At 39.4% G+C, this 21,203-nt stretch overlaps 1 protein-coding gene across 1 annotated transcript in view; it reads right to left on the bottom strand.

Annotated features, from left to right (window-relative positions):
• GADL1 (glutamate decarboxylase like 1) overlaps positions 1-21,203 on the bottom strand; it is a 67,468-nt gene that overhangs the window by 11,315 nt on the left and 34,950 nt on the right. Inside the window, exon 12 of the mRNA XM_050970529.1 lies at positions 20,711-20,800. Within this exon, the coding sequence (XP_050826486.1) occupies positions 20,711-20,800 (90 nt within the window). The remainder of the gene's footprint in view (positions 1-20,710; positions 20,801-21,203) is intronic.

Here is a 21,203-nt window from a genome sequence, read left to right on the forward strand (position 1 = left end):
ATTTCAATGTACTTCTTAGATAAGAAGAAATACTATTATCTCCACTTTAATCTCTGAAAGGAACTGAGTCACACAGAAAGGAAATAATGACTGAGATCTTAATCACAAATCTATGCCAAAGCTAGATGTCACTCAGGTACATTAATGAGAAGGACAGGGTATTTTTAGTGCAAATTGGCCTTGCAAATATTCTTGCAGAATGCACATAAACTCATCCATTTCGGGTGAAAGAGGTTTCCTTCCTGGAGGAGCCTCAGCTGAACAGCAGCAGCAGGATGTGATGCAGAGTGCCCCCCTTGCAGTGCAGATGCCAGCTCTGCCAGTGGGTAGAGCTCCACAGTGCACACCCAGGGCTGCTGACTGCTGTGAGCTTCACTCCTGGGGAAGGCTTAGTGAGGGATCACAGAAAATCAAATCCTGGTCACTCCATCTTCTTTACAGCACACATATCACTAACACAGACTGCTATTTCCCAAGTTCCACCTCTGTATATTGACTTAGATTGATCTTTGACAGTATTTTTCCTTCAGGACCCACACTGTTTACAGACTGTAGCTGGTTATTTTTGTAAGAGCCTCGCACATAAGAGGAGCAACAGCTTGAGAGGAAGTGTTAGGTGCATTGAACTTTACAACATGTTACCCAGACACACAGCCTTCACCACTGAGGATAAAATGTGGAAGTAGGATTCTATTCCCATCATTTTGGCAGTGTAAATGCTAGACATCTAGCCTATGCTAGCCATCTAGGCTTTGCCTTTAGTTAAGGGAGAAAAAGAGGCACTGCTAGGGAGTGATTTATCTCATCCTAGAATAAGACAGGCCTTAAGATAGATGGGCTCACTTTGGAAAAGCTTCTCTCTCCTACATGGGCTCCAGTGGAAGACCTCTGCCCAAGTTTTAGATGGCTAAAGCAAGGTGAGATGAAGTCCATGCAGACGTTTGAGCTTGAATCAAAGCTTTCTAAAACCCATGTTCCTCTGCTGTTTCTAATCTAAGGTGGTATGCCCCAAAAGCTGCACTGGATGAAACACTGAGGGAGGATATCTTGAGTACAAGATGCGAGGGGAACCAAGTGTGAAAAATGCATTATACAATGCTTAGGTGAAGAATCAAAGGTGTGAACAGAGAGGGGTCAGGAGGTCTTTTCCAACCTAAGTGATTTTGTGCATTAAAATACAGAGAAAATACGATTAACACGGCAGATACAAACAGACAGATGGTCAACACCCGTACCTATCTCAATCCCACACTTAATCACTGCAGAATATACTTTATTCTTATTAAATCAAATTTCTTTCTTCTGTGTGGGTGTGTGAACATTAATAAACTCCAAGATGGACAACCAGATGGCAGGACAGGAGGTCTGAATACCTGCAACCAAGGTGTCAGCAACTGGAGAGACTCAATTTCCAAACCAGCTACTAGAGAGACAGGAATGTTTGTATTTTCCAAGACTTCAGTCCTTACCAGCTGAAGAGAATATGATTGTCTGCAGTGCCCATGTCTGTATGACATGATTTTAGATGTGTTCATGGGGATGTTCATGCCAGAAAAAGACACTGCTCTCTGTGCTGATCTCTGCAGCCAGCTGTGCATATATCACATATTTTTTGTGTGTCTGTGTGTGCATGCACACATGTGTGCACATGGGCACCTCTTGGAATTTGTGTACTTACTGGACTTGAGGACAGGGGAAAACAGTGGTCTCACACCTGTTGGGCTGAAAAAGGAGGAATGTTGCTGGGCCCCAAGGCCAGACACCTTCTGACATTATACTGAATTGCCTCCACTCTGGAGTCTTTTCTGTGGCTGATAACCCAACCCAAATCATTCAATGATTCTGTGGTTTTCACTAAAATGGTAGGGATCTGTGCTTTGAATAATTTTCTGTATGTAAGAAATAATTTTGCATTTTATCCCAAGGGCCTCCCATTGGTCCCATGAATGCACACTGATCATTAGAAAACTCTGGGGTGGAGCATTATTTGGCATGAAGTTGAAATGGAACTTCAGACTAGGATTAAATCCACATATGTTTTTACCTCATTATTTTATCATATGTTAAGTTCTCTAAGATCAAAAAATTAAACTGCACAGAATGAGACAATGTGAGTTTTGCATTTCTGAGGCTGTTTGAGCAAGAGCCATCTTTAACCAAGAACAGTTGTGAGAATACGTGCAAACACCATCCTAAGGGTGTGCCTCAACTCTCTTGACGCTATTTCCCTTCTGTGTTTGGAGCCAGTTTTTATAAATTTAGCACATACAAATTCCTTTGGTGCATTGCTGCCAAGCTGGCCATATGTACATGCTAAGATAATTTTTTTTTTCCTGAAAGCACAGATTATTTGCATGCATATATTACATATATGTATACATGCAGCTGTGTATTGCGGGACCAATTTAGAATGAAAGTCAGGGTTGCAGTGAATGCCTCCAAAAAACACAAACACAAAAAACAAGCCAAAGGAAAAGCTCCATCTTGTACATGGCACAGCTCTCCAACAGGCTACAGAGCAAATGACTCTCACATCTAGCATGGCTATAGGCTAGTGCCCTCCTACAAGCTTCAAACTGTGGTTATTTTACTCCACTCAGATGATTCTCATTATAGCTGGGATGAGTGCTGAGTGAAAAAATCATTGTATGAATCATATCATCAATTCAGATGTCTGGAATTTTGCTTTTCCATGCATTTCCTCATTGCTACACAGATCACCAGTGTAAAACACGTTGTAGCTGCATCAAATTTCCTTTTGCTCTTTTAACCCTACAATTGCCTGTGAGCAGAGATGTATTTGCTGCTATTCACCCTCTTAACCACCGATGATCTGTGCCTTCATTGCCTGCCTTACAGAAGTCACAAAGAGTTACAAATATTTACACTGGGGTTAAATCTAAGGTGGATCTCTTTATCCAGCTTCTGGGCTAAAAACCCTGCACTGAATGCCTGTGTTCTGCTCAGAAGAAAAAAAAAAACAAAAAAAAAAAAACAAAAAAAAAAAAACAACCCAGATGTTCAGTTTAAGCCTAATTTAAACCATGCCATTGATCCCTACACCATCAGATCTCATCCATCTTATCCATCTTTCCATACATGGAGGTGGCTCCAGAGCACTGCATTTTTGCCATAGCCATCACCCATGGCACCTCCTCCCACACTGGAGCAGAATTAGGGTTCTTTCCACCAGCTTTTAGCCTTGCCAGAGGAAGAATGTATGCATGTGAGTGGCTCTGAGCTCTTGTCACAAGACAGGCTTCTGCTTCCTTACAGATTTACACAGAGAACAAAAAAAGAACTTTTCCCTGCTATTAACATTTACTGTTCATGTGACACGCTCCCTCTTTTAGCTGTTTATTTGAACTATATTTTTTTGGCCCATAATAGCTATAGAACAGTCCAGTTTGTGTTGTACATCATCATCTTACAGTCCTGAGCTTTGTACATTTCCCTTTTGCTATCTAAACACTGCACCATTGATATTTTCTACCTACAGTCACTCTGCACTGTACTGTACAAGATTTCCCCTTGTCCCAGATCTGTCTGGGTCAACTATCAGCCTCCATTCCTGAATATATACCTTGCCTTTTGCAGTAAAAGAATATTTTTGACTGATTCTCTTCAGTGGAATGCCTTTTTTCCAGCTACAGAATCCAAAACCCATCTTGCAATCTTCCCTTGAAGCCAGTAGTAATCTGAAAGAACAGGACTAGAGCAGGTTCTATACTTTCAGGGTGGGCAGTACAGAAATGTTTTTTCCTTGGTTTGTTTTTAATCTTATAAAAAACTGTAATCATGTTTTTAGAGTAATGCCCCACTGCTTTTTCATTACCACCTTGTCTTAGCCAATGGTAATCAATCTGCAAATTCAGAGATTTAAGTTTCAATCCATAGCAATTATTTCAAGAACTAGTATATTTGAATTCCTTTATTATGGAAACAACACTAACCTCAGCTTGAAGTTATGGAATATTTGATGAATGTTTTACGATCTGACAGAGAGAAGCACTTCCTACAGTTTTATCCAACAAGTGATTTTAAAAAAATCACAGTTAGAACAGGATATATGAATTTAGCAGCACCTCTACCTTTATCTCTAAGATGATTCTACTAAATAAATTTATCCTTATGGACAGCAAGAAAAGTTTAAAAGCTTGGCAGGAAAAACTGTCAGTTTTGTGCTTTCATTTTCCAATGTCAGCTGTGATTTTGGGAAGAGAGAACACAACTTGGGCTGCTTTTGGTCACCATCTAGTGCATGAATTAAAGAACTACACAGGCTTAAGGACTGATTTACTGATCCAAAGTTAAGCAGCAGCAGGATTAACAATTCTTTTCATCATTTCTAGAAGACCTCAAATAGGCTTAGTGAACTTGAAAAAGCAGGAATTTCCAGATGCCCCTAGGTGCCTGATGAAAGTCAGTTGTTTCATGAAAATACTGTTTTCTGGTAGTCTTGACTATGATGGTCTAGGGATATAAAGAAAGCAAGACCTGCATGGTGAAATAGTGTCTTTTTCAGTCCAACTCACTTAGTGAAAAGGAGCAACATGGTTTCAAGCAAGGAATGCCTTCACCAAGCCGCTTCCATGCCTTTAAATGCTTCATTCATTTCATTGTTTTCTGATTTTTTTGTCAAGTCAGAAACACTGTTTGCAAAACTCTTCACTTAAAAAAATTAACTGTGTGCATTGTTACAACTAAAACCCACATTCTGATTGTTCTTCAACATTTGTCCATGCAGTGGGGAGGATTTCAAGCCTGGTAAACCAGGAGGATGACTGGACAGAAGAAGACTACCAGTACCAATGGGGATAATAAGTGTTGACCATTGTAGATGACTCAGGACAACTTGGACTACACTTTTCAACAGTACTGGCCAACCAAGGCCAATTCTTGGATAACAGACTTGCTTTTCAGAAGTCATACTGTGGTTCCACCCACAGAAACTCAATATCTTCACCCTCAGGAACTTGCTTAAAAGACCAAAACAAAACAGAAAATATGTCTTTACTAAAACAGGCTTACACCATCAATATTAAATGTTAATACTGTGAATTCCCATCAAAGATAAGCAGGAGTTTCAGGAGACACTGGGAAGATGACTTTAGAGCAGTATAGCCTTCTTTCTAAGGGAAAAAAATGCTTTCTTTCCCCCACTTTCTTATGAGGCCAGGTGAAGGGGCAGTCAAAGATGTTTCAACATTATGACTTACCGGTAGCCTATAGACACTGTTATACAATATCAACCCATGCTAATAACCTCATACAGCATCAAGACAGAAATAATGTCTAGAGGTATCCCTTTACATCTGAAAATCAGACCGTCAGCTGAACTCTCAGGGAAAAAGCAAAAACAAAACAAACAAACAAACAAACAAAAAAAACCAAACAAAACCAAAAAATAGCACTCAACTACTGTTAAAAATGTATACTAACTCCTCAAATATTACTGTGTTCAGACTCCATATAAGGCACTCAATGCCAAGGAAGAACTGTAAAATCCTTACAAGTTTCACATTTTGTTAGACACTGATCTCTCAATGATAATTATTTAACATATTTATCTTATTCAAGGTAACTTTTTAGTCTAAACCTTGCAAATCAATATATAACTTTAAACAAAGGATTGAAAGGGAGAAAGAAAAAAAAAAAAAAAGAAAAAAAAGGAAAAGTTAGTGCTGCCGGGAAAGTGGGGGATAATTCATGCTTGCTAGTTTATTCTTTAACTACTCATGCCTTCAAAACAGAGCTTGCAGTATTACTGAGGAAATGAAGTTGATTTAAGAAGTGGGAGGAACTTCTTGCCCCACTCAAACACGGTTTTTTCGCCGGACTGCACCGAAGAGACGCTAATGAGCAGCCGGAGCGCATTGCCGTCGTTCTGGTGCCCCCCGATGGTCTCCGCGCTCCAGTGCTGCCCATGGAAATCCTCCTGGAAAAGCCGCGCTCCAGAGGGGACCCCCAACTGCTCGTGTCGCTCTTCAGCCGACCGGACCCGAGCCCTGAGCCCTAGCACAGCTACGGACACAGCAGAATTCCCATCCTTGGGATCCAGAGCGGGACATCCAGGGCAGATCCTTCAGCCAAGTCCTAACCACCATCCCTAACCACTTCCAGCAGAGCACCTTGGCAGCTTGGGCAGCGCAGTCAACACAGCCACCTCATAACTATTGTTTATTGTAAAAAACAGCCGGATTCACAAGCACAAATGCCACACAGAATAGTCTGAGTTGACCTTTCAAGGTCATCTGGTCCACTAACCCTGCAGCAAGCAGGGAAACCTTAAACTACAGCAAGGCTGTTCAAAGCCCCATCCAGCCTGACCCTGAATCTTTCCAGAGAAATCCACATTAGATTTTTGTAGAAATCTACCTTAGATTTCTATGGAAATCTACCTTATATTAATCAAACTGAGGCATCATTCAAGCAGCCAAGACACATGGATACCCAGCACTGGCCTTGTCTCACCTTCCTTCCCCAGCATCCACCCCATCCCATCACCACACATCGACCAATCACATCCACAGACTCTCATTCATACAACAATCAGTTTTGCACACCCTGTCCCAACTCAGCAGCAGACCCAGTATGATACATCTTCATTTCCAATTGTATTGTGGCCCAAAGAAATTACTCACCGGTCTATAAATCAGCTCTTCCCCCCGTGAACTCATCACAACTTAACTATACTCAGTGAAGCCTAAGGAAAAAGATGGTCATAATCACAAAGACTGCTTTAAAAGACCTAATTTCCAAGAAACTTCAGGTGGAAAAGATAGATGAAGGCTTAAAGCTCTTTAAGAAGAGATTAGATGGCCAAAAGCTGCTATCCTTCAATCAAGAAAGAAGACAGCTTTATCTAAAAGCCCATCCCGATTTATTGGCAAAGGGAAGATAGCAAAGCAATATTTAACCAGCTGAAAGAGGGAAGCAGATCAGATAGCAATCAATACAAATGTGACATGAAGAAAATTTATCAGAAGGAAAAGAAAACCTTGATTGACACAACCAAGGAAAGAAGAAGCAGTTCAGTATGTACATTAGGGATGGCTGAAGCCCTATGCACGGTTAAATCATTAAAAATGCAGGCAAGGCAGAAATGTTTAATAAACTTTCTTTTTCTGCTGGGAGGGATTCCTACCACAAATCTGATGAGCTTTCCAAGCCATCAGCAGCCAACAGGATGTTAAAGATCTACTGAAGAGAAATTTTTAGGGCTGCAGGCCTGGATAGCAAAGATTAAAAACAGCTCACTGAAACTGTGGATAATTTTTGAGAATAGTGTGGCAATTTCAGGAAACAAGCTCTAGTTAGAAGTGGTAAGGAGACACACCTAGTGAAATAAGGTTGCTTAAGTCAAGGTGAACCTGAAGGTAAAAAAGAGAAGATCATGCTGGATTTAATTTATAATTAGGTAAAGGTAAGAATACATATAAATTCTAAAATTTATAAAAACAGATTCAAAATGTAGTCTTTTGTGTTGTTATATTTATATCTTTGCCAAGCACCATTTTTTTGGGTCAGCCCACCTTCATTATTTTGCTGATATTCCAAGTTTTCTTGATGATTTATTTGCACTTAGAGCATTAATAGGAAAGCCTTACACAAGCCATTTAAATGAAAAATAGCAGGAACAATTCACACAGGAACAGCACAAAAAAATTAGGACCACACAATAGGAATGAAGTAGAACCAAGCAAGATTTGAATAACTAGCATATCTTCCCACACAGGAAAAAAAAAATGTCAATCAAACATTACTGCTAGGGAGGCTCCACAGAGATCAGGATTAACCTTGATGCTGATCCTCACTGTTGGTTTTCTGAAAGTCAGTAAATGACAGCTGATACCATTTGCAAGTGAGAGACTCACAAAGGGAGAAAAACGAAGAAGACAAGCCATTGCACAGTCCTGGACTGCTCAAACTCACTCAAAAGGTAAATTATGCATGCAGAGAAAAAAGCAGAGACATCTCAAAATGGATGACTACCCCAAAAACAGTGACTCTGAAAAGACTGTAGCAGTCAACAATAAAACAAAATTCATATGAGCTTCCAGGTCACACATCAGAAGCCAAAAATCCTTCCTGGTAAGAAACTGACTTCTCTGCAATTGTTTTCACTCTACACCCAAGCCAAAATCAGCTTTTGAAAGTTCTGTCAAGAGGCAGACTACAAAGTTTTGTAATTAGGTCATTTATGTGAGTGCTTTAAAACAGTGAGACTGCTCTTAAACAAAGATTCACAGATCATAAGACCACTGGTTTATCTGGGATGTCAGTTTGTTTTCCATAGGACAATGGGAAAAGTAACCCAAGCTATCCAAGATGTCTTGACAATTTATTTTGTTTTCAAATTAGTAATTTATACACAAAAGAAAAATTTCATTTTAGCATTAATCACCTATATTTTTTTTTTTTACAGAGCATCCCAAAGAAATACAGTAGAAGAAAAAATGTAATATGATCCACAATTTTATAAACAAGTGCACAGGCATTGGGGAGACAATTTTACCTCCACATACAGTGGTGGAAACAGAGGTGCTGGCAAGCAATACATAGTTCAGATATTTGTTGGGGTTTTTTTACAATAATGAAAAATGGGAAGGATTATGATGACAGCCACAGAAATAACTCAATAACTAATGAAGACCTAAAGATATGAATCTATTTAGTTTAGAAATAGAAGAATAAGAGGTGACTTGATGATAACTTATGAGCAAAAGGGAAAAAACACATTAGAGAAGGCTATTTTTGTGTGGATAAGCATTTTTCACCACCATTTTGCACAGGAAGGCTAATTAGTGATTGAAAGGAGGTACCAAAGAATGTGTTAGTTTTACCATTCCTTGATGTTTTCCAGTCAAGAATAGATGCCTTTCTAGAAGATGTGCTTATACAAAAGTCACTGGTCTACCCAGAGAAGAGTCTCCAAAATACAAAGCTGGCCAAGTAGACAATGACAGTACCCTAAAACAACCTCTAAACCATTTTTTATTGAATATTTGGGAACTATAAACTATGATTACAATTCTTTTTTAGAGATGCTGCATTTGCCCAATTGTCCACATCCTTTGAAACTCCACTGACATGGGATTCCCCACTTATGCCTCATATAACAAATAGAGTGAAATATTTTCCCAGATAGGCTAAGCCAGTGGTGAAATTGTCACCCATGTTTCAGATTACAGTGAAATTTACCTTTACTGGGAGGCAAAAGAAAGACTTATTCTGTCCAGCAGCTGCTCTTTTCTGGCTGATAAAGCAGAAAAAAACACCTTATTTTCCATCAAACACATAGTAACTCATGTTGTAGCACTCCATTAATTAAGGGTGAAACTCAAAAGATTTTATTTTCCTTCTGTCCAACTCACTAGAAAATGACCCAAAAAATCACTCTGCTATTTATCTTATGATCACTATTATTGCACTATGGTCAATTCACTGCTGTTATTTATTAAACATGTCAACCCCAACAGAACACTAGAAGACACTTGTTTCATTCAGAAACCACAACAGGTACCAGCTGGCAGGGCTGGCACCCCCACCAATACCACCAGAAAGATTTGTAACCAGAAGGAACTTTAATGAGCAGTATAGAAATGGTTCATTTAAAAAATCACCACCAACAGGCCATGGTGCTACTCACTGTTCATTCATCCACCTGCAACTTCTTATATTCAAGTACCTTTATACCTAAAGCACTCAGAGAAGGTCCTGTTACCACACCCTTGAAGAGCAAAAGGCAGCACTTAAGAAGGCACTAAAAAATGGTGCCTTCCATTCCACACTGCAGTTCAACTAGTGCAAAAGCAAGACAAAATAACAATTAAAGAACTGCCAAGAATGATTTTTGCTTGGCCACACTCTTTACTTTCATTCAGTGAGATTCCTCCTATGCACAGGAGCAACGGGAGGGGTAGATATTGCTGTTGTCCTACAGGTACCCTTCAGCATTGAAATACCAATTATTAGTGAGGTTAATGAGTACATATAACCATCATAAAAGAATATATATAGCCATCATGTATCAAGCCAGTGGCTCTGGTGGGCAGCTCCCTTACCAGTCCCTAGTGCACCGTAAAATGCTCACCTAAAAATCACTTCAGTCATCAACCCCATTCAGTTCAAATGCCCACTGTAAAACAGATCCTCTGAACTGCATGCCAAAATCCTCCCAGGGCCAGGGAGCCACAGCTTGGGCAGCTGCAGGAAGGCAGCTCTGGGAGCAGCTTACAGGCACAAGGTGAAACAATGCAGTGAAAACCTGATGGTCCTCGAGGAGCACCATTAAACCCCATGAGAGGGGACTGACCTGAGCTGCACGGCTGCCTCACTGCCCCAGCCCTGAGAGCTCCAGATCAGGCAGCACAGCCTGCACCAGCCCAGTTCTGGCACAGTCACACAATGCAGCCCCAGCACATCAGCCCTCTAACACTCAGTAAAGAAAGGTTCAAGGTTCTCAATCTTGCCAGGATTCCACCTGTTTCATCCCAAGTTTTTTTCTTCCTCTATCAGGGTGCTGCAAAAGTCAACCTTCCTTCTCCCACATTTGAAAAGGAAAAGAATTTATCCCCTGTGCAAACCACAGAGCAGCAAGTCCACAAAACCCTTCTGTTACTGCTGTTTTTCCAAGACAAAACTATACATCCTCACCATACCCACACAGTACCACCTGTGCAGCTTCAGGCTTGCAAATGATTGCTTTTCCATCACCAGGAGACCAGTTAGGATCCTTCAGAGAGCCCCTGAGGCTTCTCATATGAAAGGAGTAAATTCAGAGCTGGCAGACAGACAGATCAGCTTCACAGACCCAGAGAACATGTTCAGTGCTCCTGAGGGACCGTTCTGCAGACACCCAGGACAGAGAAGAGATAGCCATGAGTCAAGCGTACTGGAGATACTCTGAAATGCTGATGTCTCTCAAGGACTGTTTTTCTCATTTGCAGAAAATTAGGAGTTGTAAGGGGCTGAAAAAGTAGTTTATTGTTCCCCTGAATATCAGATAAAATAATTAAAGTCAGCGCATTAAAATATTATTAAAATTTGTTATAAAAAATAGATGATAGGGCTTTTATTCAGGTAAAAAGAGCACAGGATGAAGCTTCTAGGGATCTCAGCACTCCAGTACTTAGACATTCCCAGAATGCTTCAATTATTGAGTTCCCCTGTGATATATACTGGGTTTCATTTTGATCCACAGGCTATTAAACATGATCTATGATACTTTCAGAAAAGCAGTAGTTTGGAGTTCAACCTGTAACTCGAACTTTTTTTTCTTCTATCACTGGTTATTAATGTGCATATGGCACCAAGAGAGCAGAATGGAGGGATGCACAGATATTCAGGAGCACAGTGCTGCTTTAGGAGAACAAAGTGCATAAGGTCAGGCAGAACAAAATGTGCTGAGTGTCTTCAAATTCTGCTTTCTTGCTAAAAGCAGTTCTCTTCACAGAGAGGCACAAAAGGACATTTAAAATATTAGCCAATATGTTCTAACTCCAAAATGAAGCAAAGGAAGTGTAATTAGTCCCATTTAAGCAGAGGAAAAATACATGCTGATTGGGCAAACAAGTGCTATGTAGTCAGGAGTCTGAATGTACTTTCTCATTATCAGGGTGATGAAACACCTGCCCAGGGAGGTTATGGAGTGTCTCATCCTTGGAGATATTAAAAAGTCACCTGGACATTGTCCTGGACATCTGACTCTAGGTGTCAGGAGCTCAAAGACCTACAATGCTCCCTTCAAACATCAACTGTTCTGTGATTCCTTTTACAAGTTTTTTTTTTCAATGAAGTTACTTGAGTAACACTTTATGTTATTCCATCCTCTCACTTTCAATAATAATTTTCCTTTATATGATCCAAGGGGGTAAATATACAGCCATATACATGTGTATGCATAGGAACACACATGCATTTACATTAAAACACTTCATATGGACAGTTCTAAAGAGTTTCACAGTGTTGCATTACAAAATATGAATTTTTTTTTTCATTTCTGTAGCAGTAATGAACAAAAATGCAATACTGTTCTGTGGAGCAACATGACTCCAAGTAAGAAGTACTTATTTTTGTTATGCTATTGGGAAATGATGAAAGGTACCAACAAGGATGGCATTGAAGTGCTTTTAATGCAAACAAACAAACAAAGAGACATGATAAACCCTTACATTGATTACAAATTCCCTACTGTTTTCTATACTCAGAAAATAGTTTAATATTTGCTTTCAAAAAATGTCACATAGTTTTCAGATTAGCTTTTTCAATTGTGCCCAAACACAGAGAAAACAATTTTCTATTGCCAACTAGCTGCTTAATTTCTACAAATTGCACCTTTTTCACAAATCCCCCCAAGCACTCACCTTTCTGGCAAAGAAATGGGAAAGACCTCTTGCTCTTTCCACAGTTTAAGAGACTCGTAACAATGGGTGCAAAGCATCTGCTGCTCTGGGTAACAGGTTCTATCTATTTGAAAGCCATACAAACTAAAAAGTACTGTCTTTGTTCACACAGAAATAGCAAGGAGCTCTTACACCCTGCTTAAGTGCCCTTTAGTAAATTGAGTCTGTGTAATAAAGCAGAGAATGCAGTTCCACTGAATCCCCACCACCTCTGTCAACCTATCAGTTACAAAATTAGACTTTTTAGAAGCTTCCTGTATACAAACAGAAAGATTCATTATATGTGAATCTTTTAACAATGCAAAGATTTGAAAACAGGTTCTTTTCAATACCTGAACTGAAAGCTAGAGTGACACTCAGGTCTAAGGAGGCAACCTGCAAAAATTTTAAGATTTTGGACAAGTGGAACCCATGATTTCCCTGTAAGAAAGGAGTACACCTACACAAAACATACTACCACCACCACCACAGGTGATTTGCTTTGGTCCTGAAAGAACAGTCATGTCAGCTTTTCCTTTTTTAACCTGAATTAAGTACTATGTTTAGCCTGTGGCCATACAGCTCCTAGTACTTGAGCCAGCTAAGGTATCATCAAAGAGCATTTCATACTGTGATAGAAACACACCTTGCAGTCATCTCCTTGGAAGGTTTGGTCCTTTACTTTGAATCTGTGGGTCTCCTGTGATTTTATTTCCTAAAAAGATTTCTCTCCACTTTGTCTACTGCCCCAGCTTCATTTCATGCCATTATGTGTATTACCACATAGAGAAATTATTGGACCCTCCATTATCCTTAAAAGGATTTCAAGCAAGAAATGTCTAGCGTGAAACCTACTTCATCTCTGGAGATCTGAGCAATCTTGCTCTGCAGGTGGCGTGGGGAAGATGAAATCCTTGTTCAGCTTGAATGCAACATATGGAGCTGCAGCAGACCCCCTCCCACCAGCTTTGATTGTTTCAGTAGGCTGAGCACCAGGGATCAATAGACCCCAGTCCCCAGTGTGCCTTGAACATGCACAGCTCAATGTTAAGTCCCTGACAAAAGTTGCCCTGCACTCTCTTCTAGTAAAGCATTCAGCATCAAAATCATTGGGGTTTCTTCTCTTTATTTTTTTTTCCCTTCCAATAACTGAGGTGTAGTTTTAGCAGCTGTGCAGCAATGCTTTTAAAATACAGTTGTTTTGCTGCCAGATGTATTATTTAGTGATGTTGATTGCTGCCTGTTTGCATCAACTGAGACAAGCACCACTAGCCTAACATATGTAAAGATTTCTGCATGAATGAGACTGTCTTTCACTGGAGCCCAACTGATACTACACATCCCTGAAAAGTCAGTCTGCAATAAGGAACGAAGTAGAAAGCTAGAACAGAAATATGTCTGAAATATGTCAGAAATATGACTGTCATGTCATGAATTACTACAGTTACCACTTAGGACTATTATAGAAAGCAAGGTCTGGAAGCAGTTCACAGCCTTGTCTTATCTACTGTAGTTACAATACAGTCATAGAAATATACTTCTGTTCTAGCCCCATACACAAACTTGATATGCCAGATATCCCACGAAAGAGCAAGTGTAAGATCAAGTCTCTCTCACATACCATTATATGTGGCTGAACGTTTGGCAGGTGTACAACCTCACCAATGTAAAATATAAACTGAAGTGGCCCTAACACCTGGGTGGAGTCCTAAGGTGAAATGGACACTGTCAAGTGCATAGACTCCTACTTCTCCTGATGAAGACTTCACCAGCCAATTCAGACCCTTAGACTAACACTACTACTTCAGTAATCATGCAAGGATAAATACAAAAGAGAAAAAAAACCCCATGAATTCCAGTTATAAGCAGATACACACTTAGAAACCAAAATATTTTACTCTGAATTAACAATTTTTTTTAAAAAGCATGTTATTTTTGTATTCTTATAACCCAGTTCTATGGAGAATATATTTAAAACAAAGTAATGTTAAATACCCTGTTTAATTAACAGCTACAGTCACTTTTGTACTGATGAGTTATATAAAACTGCAGAAGAAGACACATATTAAAAGGGAAAGTGTGCAAATCCCTCATTAATGAGCTACTGAAACAGTGCTGTAATTTTTCTCTGCTATTATATTATGCTGTACTGTTTTGTCTCATTTATCAAAGCTCAGATCTTTCTTCTTAACAATAACAGTCATTTATATGCAGTCAAACTACAAAAATTTTATTCATCTGCTACAGGATATTATGCAATATTAGTTGCAAAATAAGAGATGTTGCTACTTTAAAAAATTAATTCTTAATTCATTATTAAACTTCTAAGCATCACCTTCTGCTGAGGAATGGTCACACTGCAACCTAAATCCTGATTATTATCTTGTGGCCAATTCTGTGGCTTCAGTGCTTTTTGTGCCTTATTCTGTGGCTTCAGTGCTTTTTGTGCCTCTCTCCCCTAAGGTCCCTGCCTGCAGCCCTGCCTCCACAGGGCCCCCTGATCTCACCTCTCCTGGAGTGCTGCATTTCTGCCCCTCTTGAACACAATACTGAGAGTGCAGCTAGGTCCATTCAATCGGGAGGAGATTTTGCAGCCCTTCTCTCCAGAAGCCTGTGAAATAGAAATCTAAAACAGCACACAGCATGCTGAGGATTTAGTGCTAGGTTCTTTTTACCTGTATTTAGAAAGAATGTAGCCAATCAAGGATCATGGCACCTCTTAGGTTCCCCTTCTGACTAATGAAGTCTTTCCCAAGGGTGCTTCTGACTGCAGGTTGTCTATGCCAAGATCTGGGAGCTCCCTTTCTTGTTCTCCATGTTAAAGGTGGTGGGAAACCAGCCAGTTCCTCAAGCAGCTTCCCTGGGTAAGTGCCTTAAGTTTTACAGGGTGAATTTGAAGTTTTTGTTGACCTCAATTTCTCTGAAAAATCAAATTTCCTCAAAGAGCCCCTTCAGAGGTCCCATCTGATATGCTGGAATGACAATCCACCAATCCCCTGTCTAAAAGAAAGATTGCCAAAGCAACTTCATCCACCTGTGGATTTTTGTTTCTTGAAGTCCACAACAGATTTGAAAGGTGCTTTAAGAGAAAGCAAAGACCTTGAGAGATGGCACTAGCAAAGTCTAGATGGACAACATCCACAGCCTTTCCTTCCTCACTAAGCTGGTCACATTGTTATGGAAGCCAATAATTTGGCCAATCTAACTCCTGTATATTTCTGTGCAAATCTTACCATATTTTTCCTTGTCATTTGTTGCGGCCTTTCACCAAAACTGGTGTCAAACTGAGCTAGGTGCTAGAGGCAGTAGGCTACTTGCTACCATAAAAGTTACTTAGATAAGGAAAGTTCACAGAACTTTGTCTCTGCCATTACTCTTCAAACACACATATTAAACTATCATTTAATTGTTTCCTTCTTCAAGAGTAAGAAAAACACAGGGATGCCAGCAAATCAAATAACGTTTTGCACATAAATCTATTTCAAGTAGAAATACACTTGCAGTGACATATTTAGGACCTTTCTTATGCATAAACCTGATTTCACTGCATTTAATACTGTGTTTATAACTCAAGTAGTTTTTTCTCTTGTTCTTCCAAAATGCAGAGGACAAACTTTGTCAATATAACCAACTGGAGGTCTTGTTTTCCCTTCCCATTCAAATCTTGTACCATAATCAATAGGTATTTGAAATACATAAATACTGCTGGATCTGGTCCTTGATTAGGGTTTTTTTTTATTTATACTACAAAGATCACAAGATTCAGGGGTTGCCAAGGCAACACCTCTTCAACCTCCTTACATTTATGCTTTGATATGAAATCTCTCATTATACAAATGTATCACAACACCATTCAGGAAGACAGGCTATTTTACAAGTATGCCTTCAGATAACAGATATCTTCTTCTCCTAAATAGGAGAGACAGGCTGGAATAAGGTTACTTTTCACTAAGGTGAAGAGGGGAAAAATGGCATTCCAATCTATACAGGCTTTAGTAGGACATTACTACTTTAATATGACTTTGCATCCTGAGCCTTCTATTACAGCCAATAAATTTTGTATTTCTTGGCCAAAAATCCTCAAAGGGAAAGGAAAGAAACAAAACCAAAAAACACCTACTGCATCACAGAAGTGGAGTCTGAGACTGAGATTCTAGAATTTGAGTTACTGAATCTAACAGCTGTCTATAAAAGCTTTACTGAACCATTGGAAAGCTAATACTCCAGCATATGATTTTTTAGAACTACAGAGCAGGCAAAGTTTAGTAAACCACAAAAGGCTTACTAGGAACCTACTGCTGCTTTTTGAACCTAGATTTTGAGGTACTTAGCAATAAACCACTAGCCTTCTTTACTGAGCAGTATTCATTACATAGTACTCTACCTACAATCATGCTCCAGGATCATTTGGCAAGGCCAGGGTCCTGCCAGAGGAGGGGTCTGTTAAAACATTTACTTCTGTGTTGTCTTTTAGTCTGCAAGACCAAAATCTGAGCTTCACTGGACTACAAACTGATCCAGAATGAGTAAGACATGGCTAGCTGGCTGGGTTAGCAGCAGGATGGCAACAGGACAGTTCCAAATGTATCCCTCCAAACTCTTCCTTGTGCCCTAGCATCCTCTGTGCTGCCAGGAGGCTTTCCAGAGATGCTATCACTAACAATCAGCCAATTCTACATCATCTGCATGCATTTCAGTATAAGCTGAGAAAGATGATTTTTCTAAAGAGAAGATAGTTACAAGAATATGCACAGATATTTGTAGGCATGAAGAAAATACGAAAATTGAAATTATATCTGCTTATGTTCTTTTACTTCTTCCCTCGCTCCCATTTCTGACTTGCAATTTCCTGTTCAGCTTTTCTCACCGTGACCCTGTGATACACCGACCATTCTCAGCAGTAAATAAAATAAATCCTACGGTGTGTCACCAAAGGAAAAGGAGCGAAATTCCCACTGGGGGGCGCATACAGCCCTGGCAAAGCCATCGATCCTTCATCCTGACAATTATGTCAGCTCCAGGTCAGAGACAGCAGCCCCCAGTCTGCAATGATAAAATAACACCCCTGACAGATAATTCCAGTTGGATCGACCAGCAACTCCTCGATTACCACAGAGGGCCTGTTTGCAGGGATTCCACAAGAAGAAATCTCTCCTTGCTTGTGAAGAACAGCACTGGAAAACGCTTTACCCCGGGTCGTTTATGGGCTATATGGGGTGCATTGCCTGAGTGTGCTGCTCAGGGTTCAGGGCATGGACTGTCTTGGACCATCTGACTGCACCCAACGCCTTGCTGCACTGTTTATAGAACTAGTTTCACTACACAGCCAACTGCTGCTGTAATCCCAAAAGATCAAAGCGGTGTCAGACTGTGGATGTGCACAGAATTCCCAATTTCACACATAACAGAGGAAAGTACCATTCATGCTGTTCTTTACTTCCCCCACCATCGTGTTGTTTTCTCACTCCCTAAACTGTTCAGGTGATGAATCAAATGACCAGTTAGCGGCTGTTCCAAATCCTTCAGGCTTCTATCACCTTTCTGTTTTGAATGCAGGAGATTCTGAAGAGCCCAGATTTCACAGCTGAAGGCTCCAGAATTTAAAAGAAACAAACAGCCTACACCCCCCACCAAAAAAAAAAAAAAAAAAAAAAAAATTAGGTTTCTGAGAGACACATCTATGTAGGACAACAAGAAGGCTGACATCAGAATCAGGTATCACACCATAATCCAGTCAGTCCTGACACATTTCCATATAAAATGGGCCATGCAAACTGGAGAAGAGCCAGTACAGCAGAAAACCTCCAAGGTTATTTTGCATAGGACTATGAAAATTCTTCACAAAGCTCGGGACTTTAGATCTGAACAATTTGCTTATCAACTTTCACCAGCACTAAAACTCATATAGCTAGCTTTAGAAGACAGCATGTTTTTCTGAACAACATTGCTGAACAAGTAATTTAATAAAATCAATTTCTTGCCCTAGGGATTTTTAAGACATATGTTTCCTTAATTATTGTCAGTTATGCAGGTCAACAAAAAGGAAGATTGATTTCTGGATAAACAGAATAACTGATGTTAAAATGTGGTGTGAAAAGAGAAATTGTGAATGAAAGCATTTTAATGCTTATTTTAGCAATATTATGGAAATATTCAGGGACTGCTTGTAATCAAGAAACTGTCTCAGCCCCATCTGTCAATCAACAGCACCATGTAACAATCTCTCCAACCTTAATGCTCTTATCATTTATACCTTGCTGATCAGGATGGATTCCTTCTTGTCCAGCAATATATTTGTATTGAGTAATGTAATATAATGACCATGATGGTTGCATCAGCAATGTTAAAACAAATTGATCTTAGCTGAAAAAGTCAAGTCAGTCTCATTTTTTCTGACCCAGTGCTGTCATCCTATCTGCTCACTGATACATGTTGTGCCCCAAACTAGCCCTCAGCATCCAAAAAGCAGTGTAAACCCAGACCTACCCCTGTAGAGAATCAGGAAGGTGAAATAACATGTTTTTACTGTGAAACAGGCTCACTTCTGTAGTGTCAAACTACTTCCCAGCAGTGTCTAAAATAACACAACTAACAATAATCATCTGTTGTCTCTTCTAGGAGGAAATTTGTGCCATTTCCTAGGGAGCTTTTGTCTGTTTTGCACTAGATTTTTTTTTTCCAGGCTTTTATGGGGAAGAGTGAAATAGTTTATGTCTTAGAATTTGGGATTTCTTAGCTTTCCATCAGAGGAGATACAAGAATCAAGAAAATGTCACCCTGCCCATGAAAAGAGGAGTTAAGATCTGCAGCAGTGGTCAGTTCTTGGAAGAAATTGCACGCAATCTTCTTTCCCTCCAAATTCTTTTCCAAAAACACTGGCTAAGAAATCTGTGTTTCTAGAATCAATCTATCTATATTGGTACATAAAATAAAGGCATGTGTCTATTCTCCACCCTGACTAGAAGCTCCACAAAGTAACAGAGCAAAGAACCAGTAAGTTACACTCCATAAGCCACTCAAATATACGTGCTCAAAGCCATTTGTTGTGCTTCATCTTTTCCCTCCTTTGTCCCATCTGTAGCCACATAAATCAAACAAGTGACACTTGCAGCGTTTTTTCTTCTGTGACTTCCAGTTGCTCATTCCCAAATCCTCACTGCTCCATGAGTAGATGAGCTTTTATAAAGCTCATCTATATATATAGATATAGATATATAGATATGTAGATAGATATATATATATATATATATATATATATATATACACACACACACACATTTTCATATAAGCCTTCTACTCTAAGGAGAGGACAGGAAGCCCCAAACAAAAGGAACACAACTTTGTGAAAGGATGGTAAATGCCAAGCCCTTGCATCCGTACCGTGGCTATGCATGGATCTGGACTACAAAAGTATACTTTCCAAAACAATACAGATGAGGTTAAGGAAGATTTCTCTCCTAAAGACACTCCAGCAAAAATTGAAAGCGATTCCTGTGAAAGCTGCTGAAATGAGAGCAGATGTTACAGGAAGCATGTATATAAAGTGTGTATGCCTGTTTACACAGTATGCTGATGACATACACATCTATCTTCTAGTTTTAACTTCCAGTAGCAAATTCTATGAAAAAATAAACACAGAACACCACAGCTCTTCCAGAGATGAGCAAACAATGAATTAAATTCAATTCCTCACAGAATAACTTATTCAGTAAAAACATAATACCACAATGTCTAGTGGTTTCTTAATTAAGTCTTAACTAATGATTCTCCACTAGTAAATTCAAAGTTTTACTGCTGCTTTTTTTCTAAGATGTTCATGATTTTCTATCAGCATGGCAAAGAGTTGCCAAAACACTAATTTGTGAAGCTTTTCCCACAGCATTTTCCCATTGTATTCCTGTTGCCATTTATGTTTAACATCAGAAATATATTCTTAAGCACTTCCTTGCTTGCATTATCACAGATTATCACAGATAATGCAAGCCAAGTTCCAAGGACAGCACTAAGTATATGAAAGAGGTAATGAATAATTTGTCTAGACAAGAGGTGCGCCAACACTGTTCTTCTTCTCTCAGCTCTGCCAGCTGCTAACAGCTTGGATAGCAAGCTGAATACTTGTTTATGTTTACATCTCTTATAGTAAGAAAAAAAATTATTAGATTTGTCTAAACTAATAAAAAACTTAAATCTTACCAACATCCAAATAAGGATTAAATCCCCAGTCTACTGACTGGTTCTAATGGTGAGCAAAGCCAAGGGCTATTTCCCATTCTTATCTGGCACACAGATTAATCAGTAAGCCTCAGGTAACACACAACACTCACCTGGTGCAGCTTTTGCCAAAATTCAGGTCCATCCTCCATTTTCCTTAAGCTTGGTGGAATGTACCAAAAGCAGACGTTTGCATACTCCGGCTAAACAAGAGACAAGTGATTGTTTATAAGATGCAATAGGGATACATATCACAGCTTTTCAAAGAGTTCTGCTTTATTTTTTGAGGGTGAAGCCTTTGAGTTTATATCCTTTTCTTTAAATCTTCCTTCTCCAAGTCACCTTTTCTTTCCTTTTTTTTGAAACTAGAAATAATTTTTCATATCATCCATTCCTCCTCCTGCTGCCGGGGGCTCCTTTTTAATTTCTTCTTCCTATATCCTTCTTTAACTCTGTTTTACTCAGTAAAAAACTTTGGCTAGAAAAAGTATAAGAGAGGTGCAGAAGGTAAGTTACAAAATTCATATTTGAAGCAACTTTAAAGAATACATTTTCTTTTTAGTATTTTGGGGTTTTTAAATGGAAATTTCTAATTATGCCTTTTAT

Source organism: Serinus canaria, chromosome 2 (genome assembly GCF_022539315.1).
Source record: "Serinus canaria isolate serCan28SL12 chromosome 2, serCan2020, whole genome shotgun sequence".
Classification (NCBI taxonomy): domain Eukaryota; kingdom Metazoa; phylum Chordata; class Aves; order Passeriformes; family Fringillidae; genus Serinus; species Serinus canaria.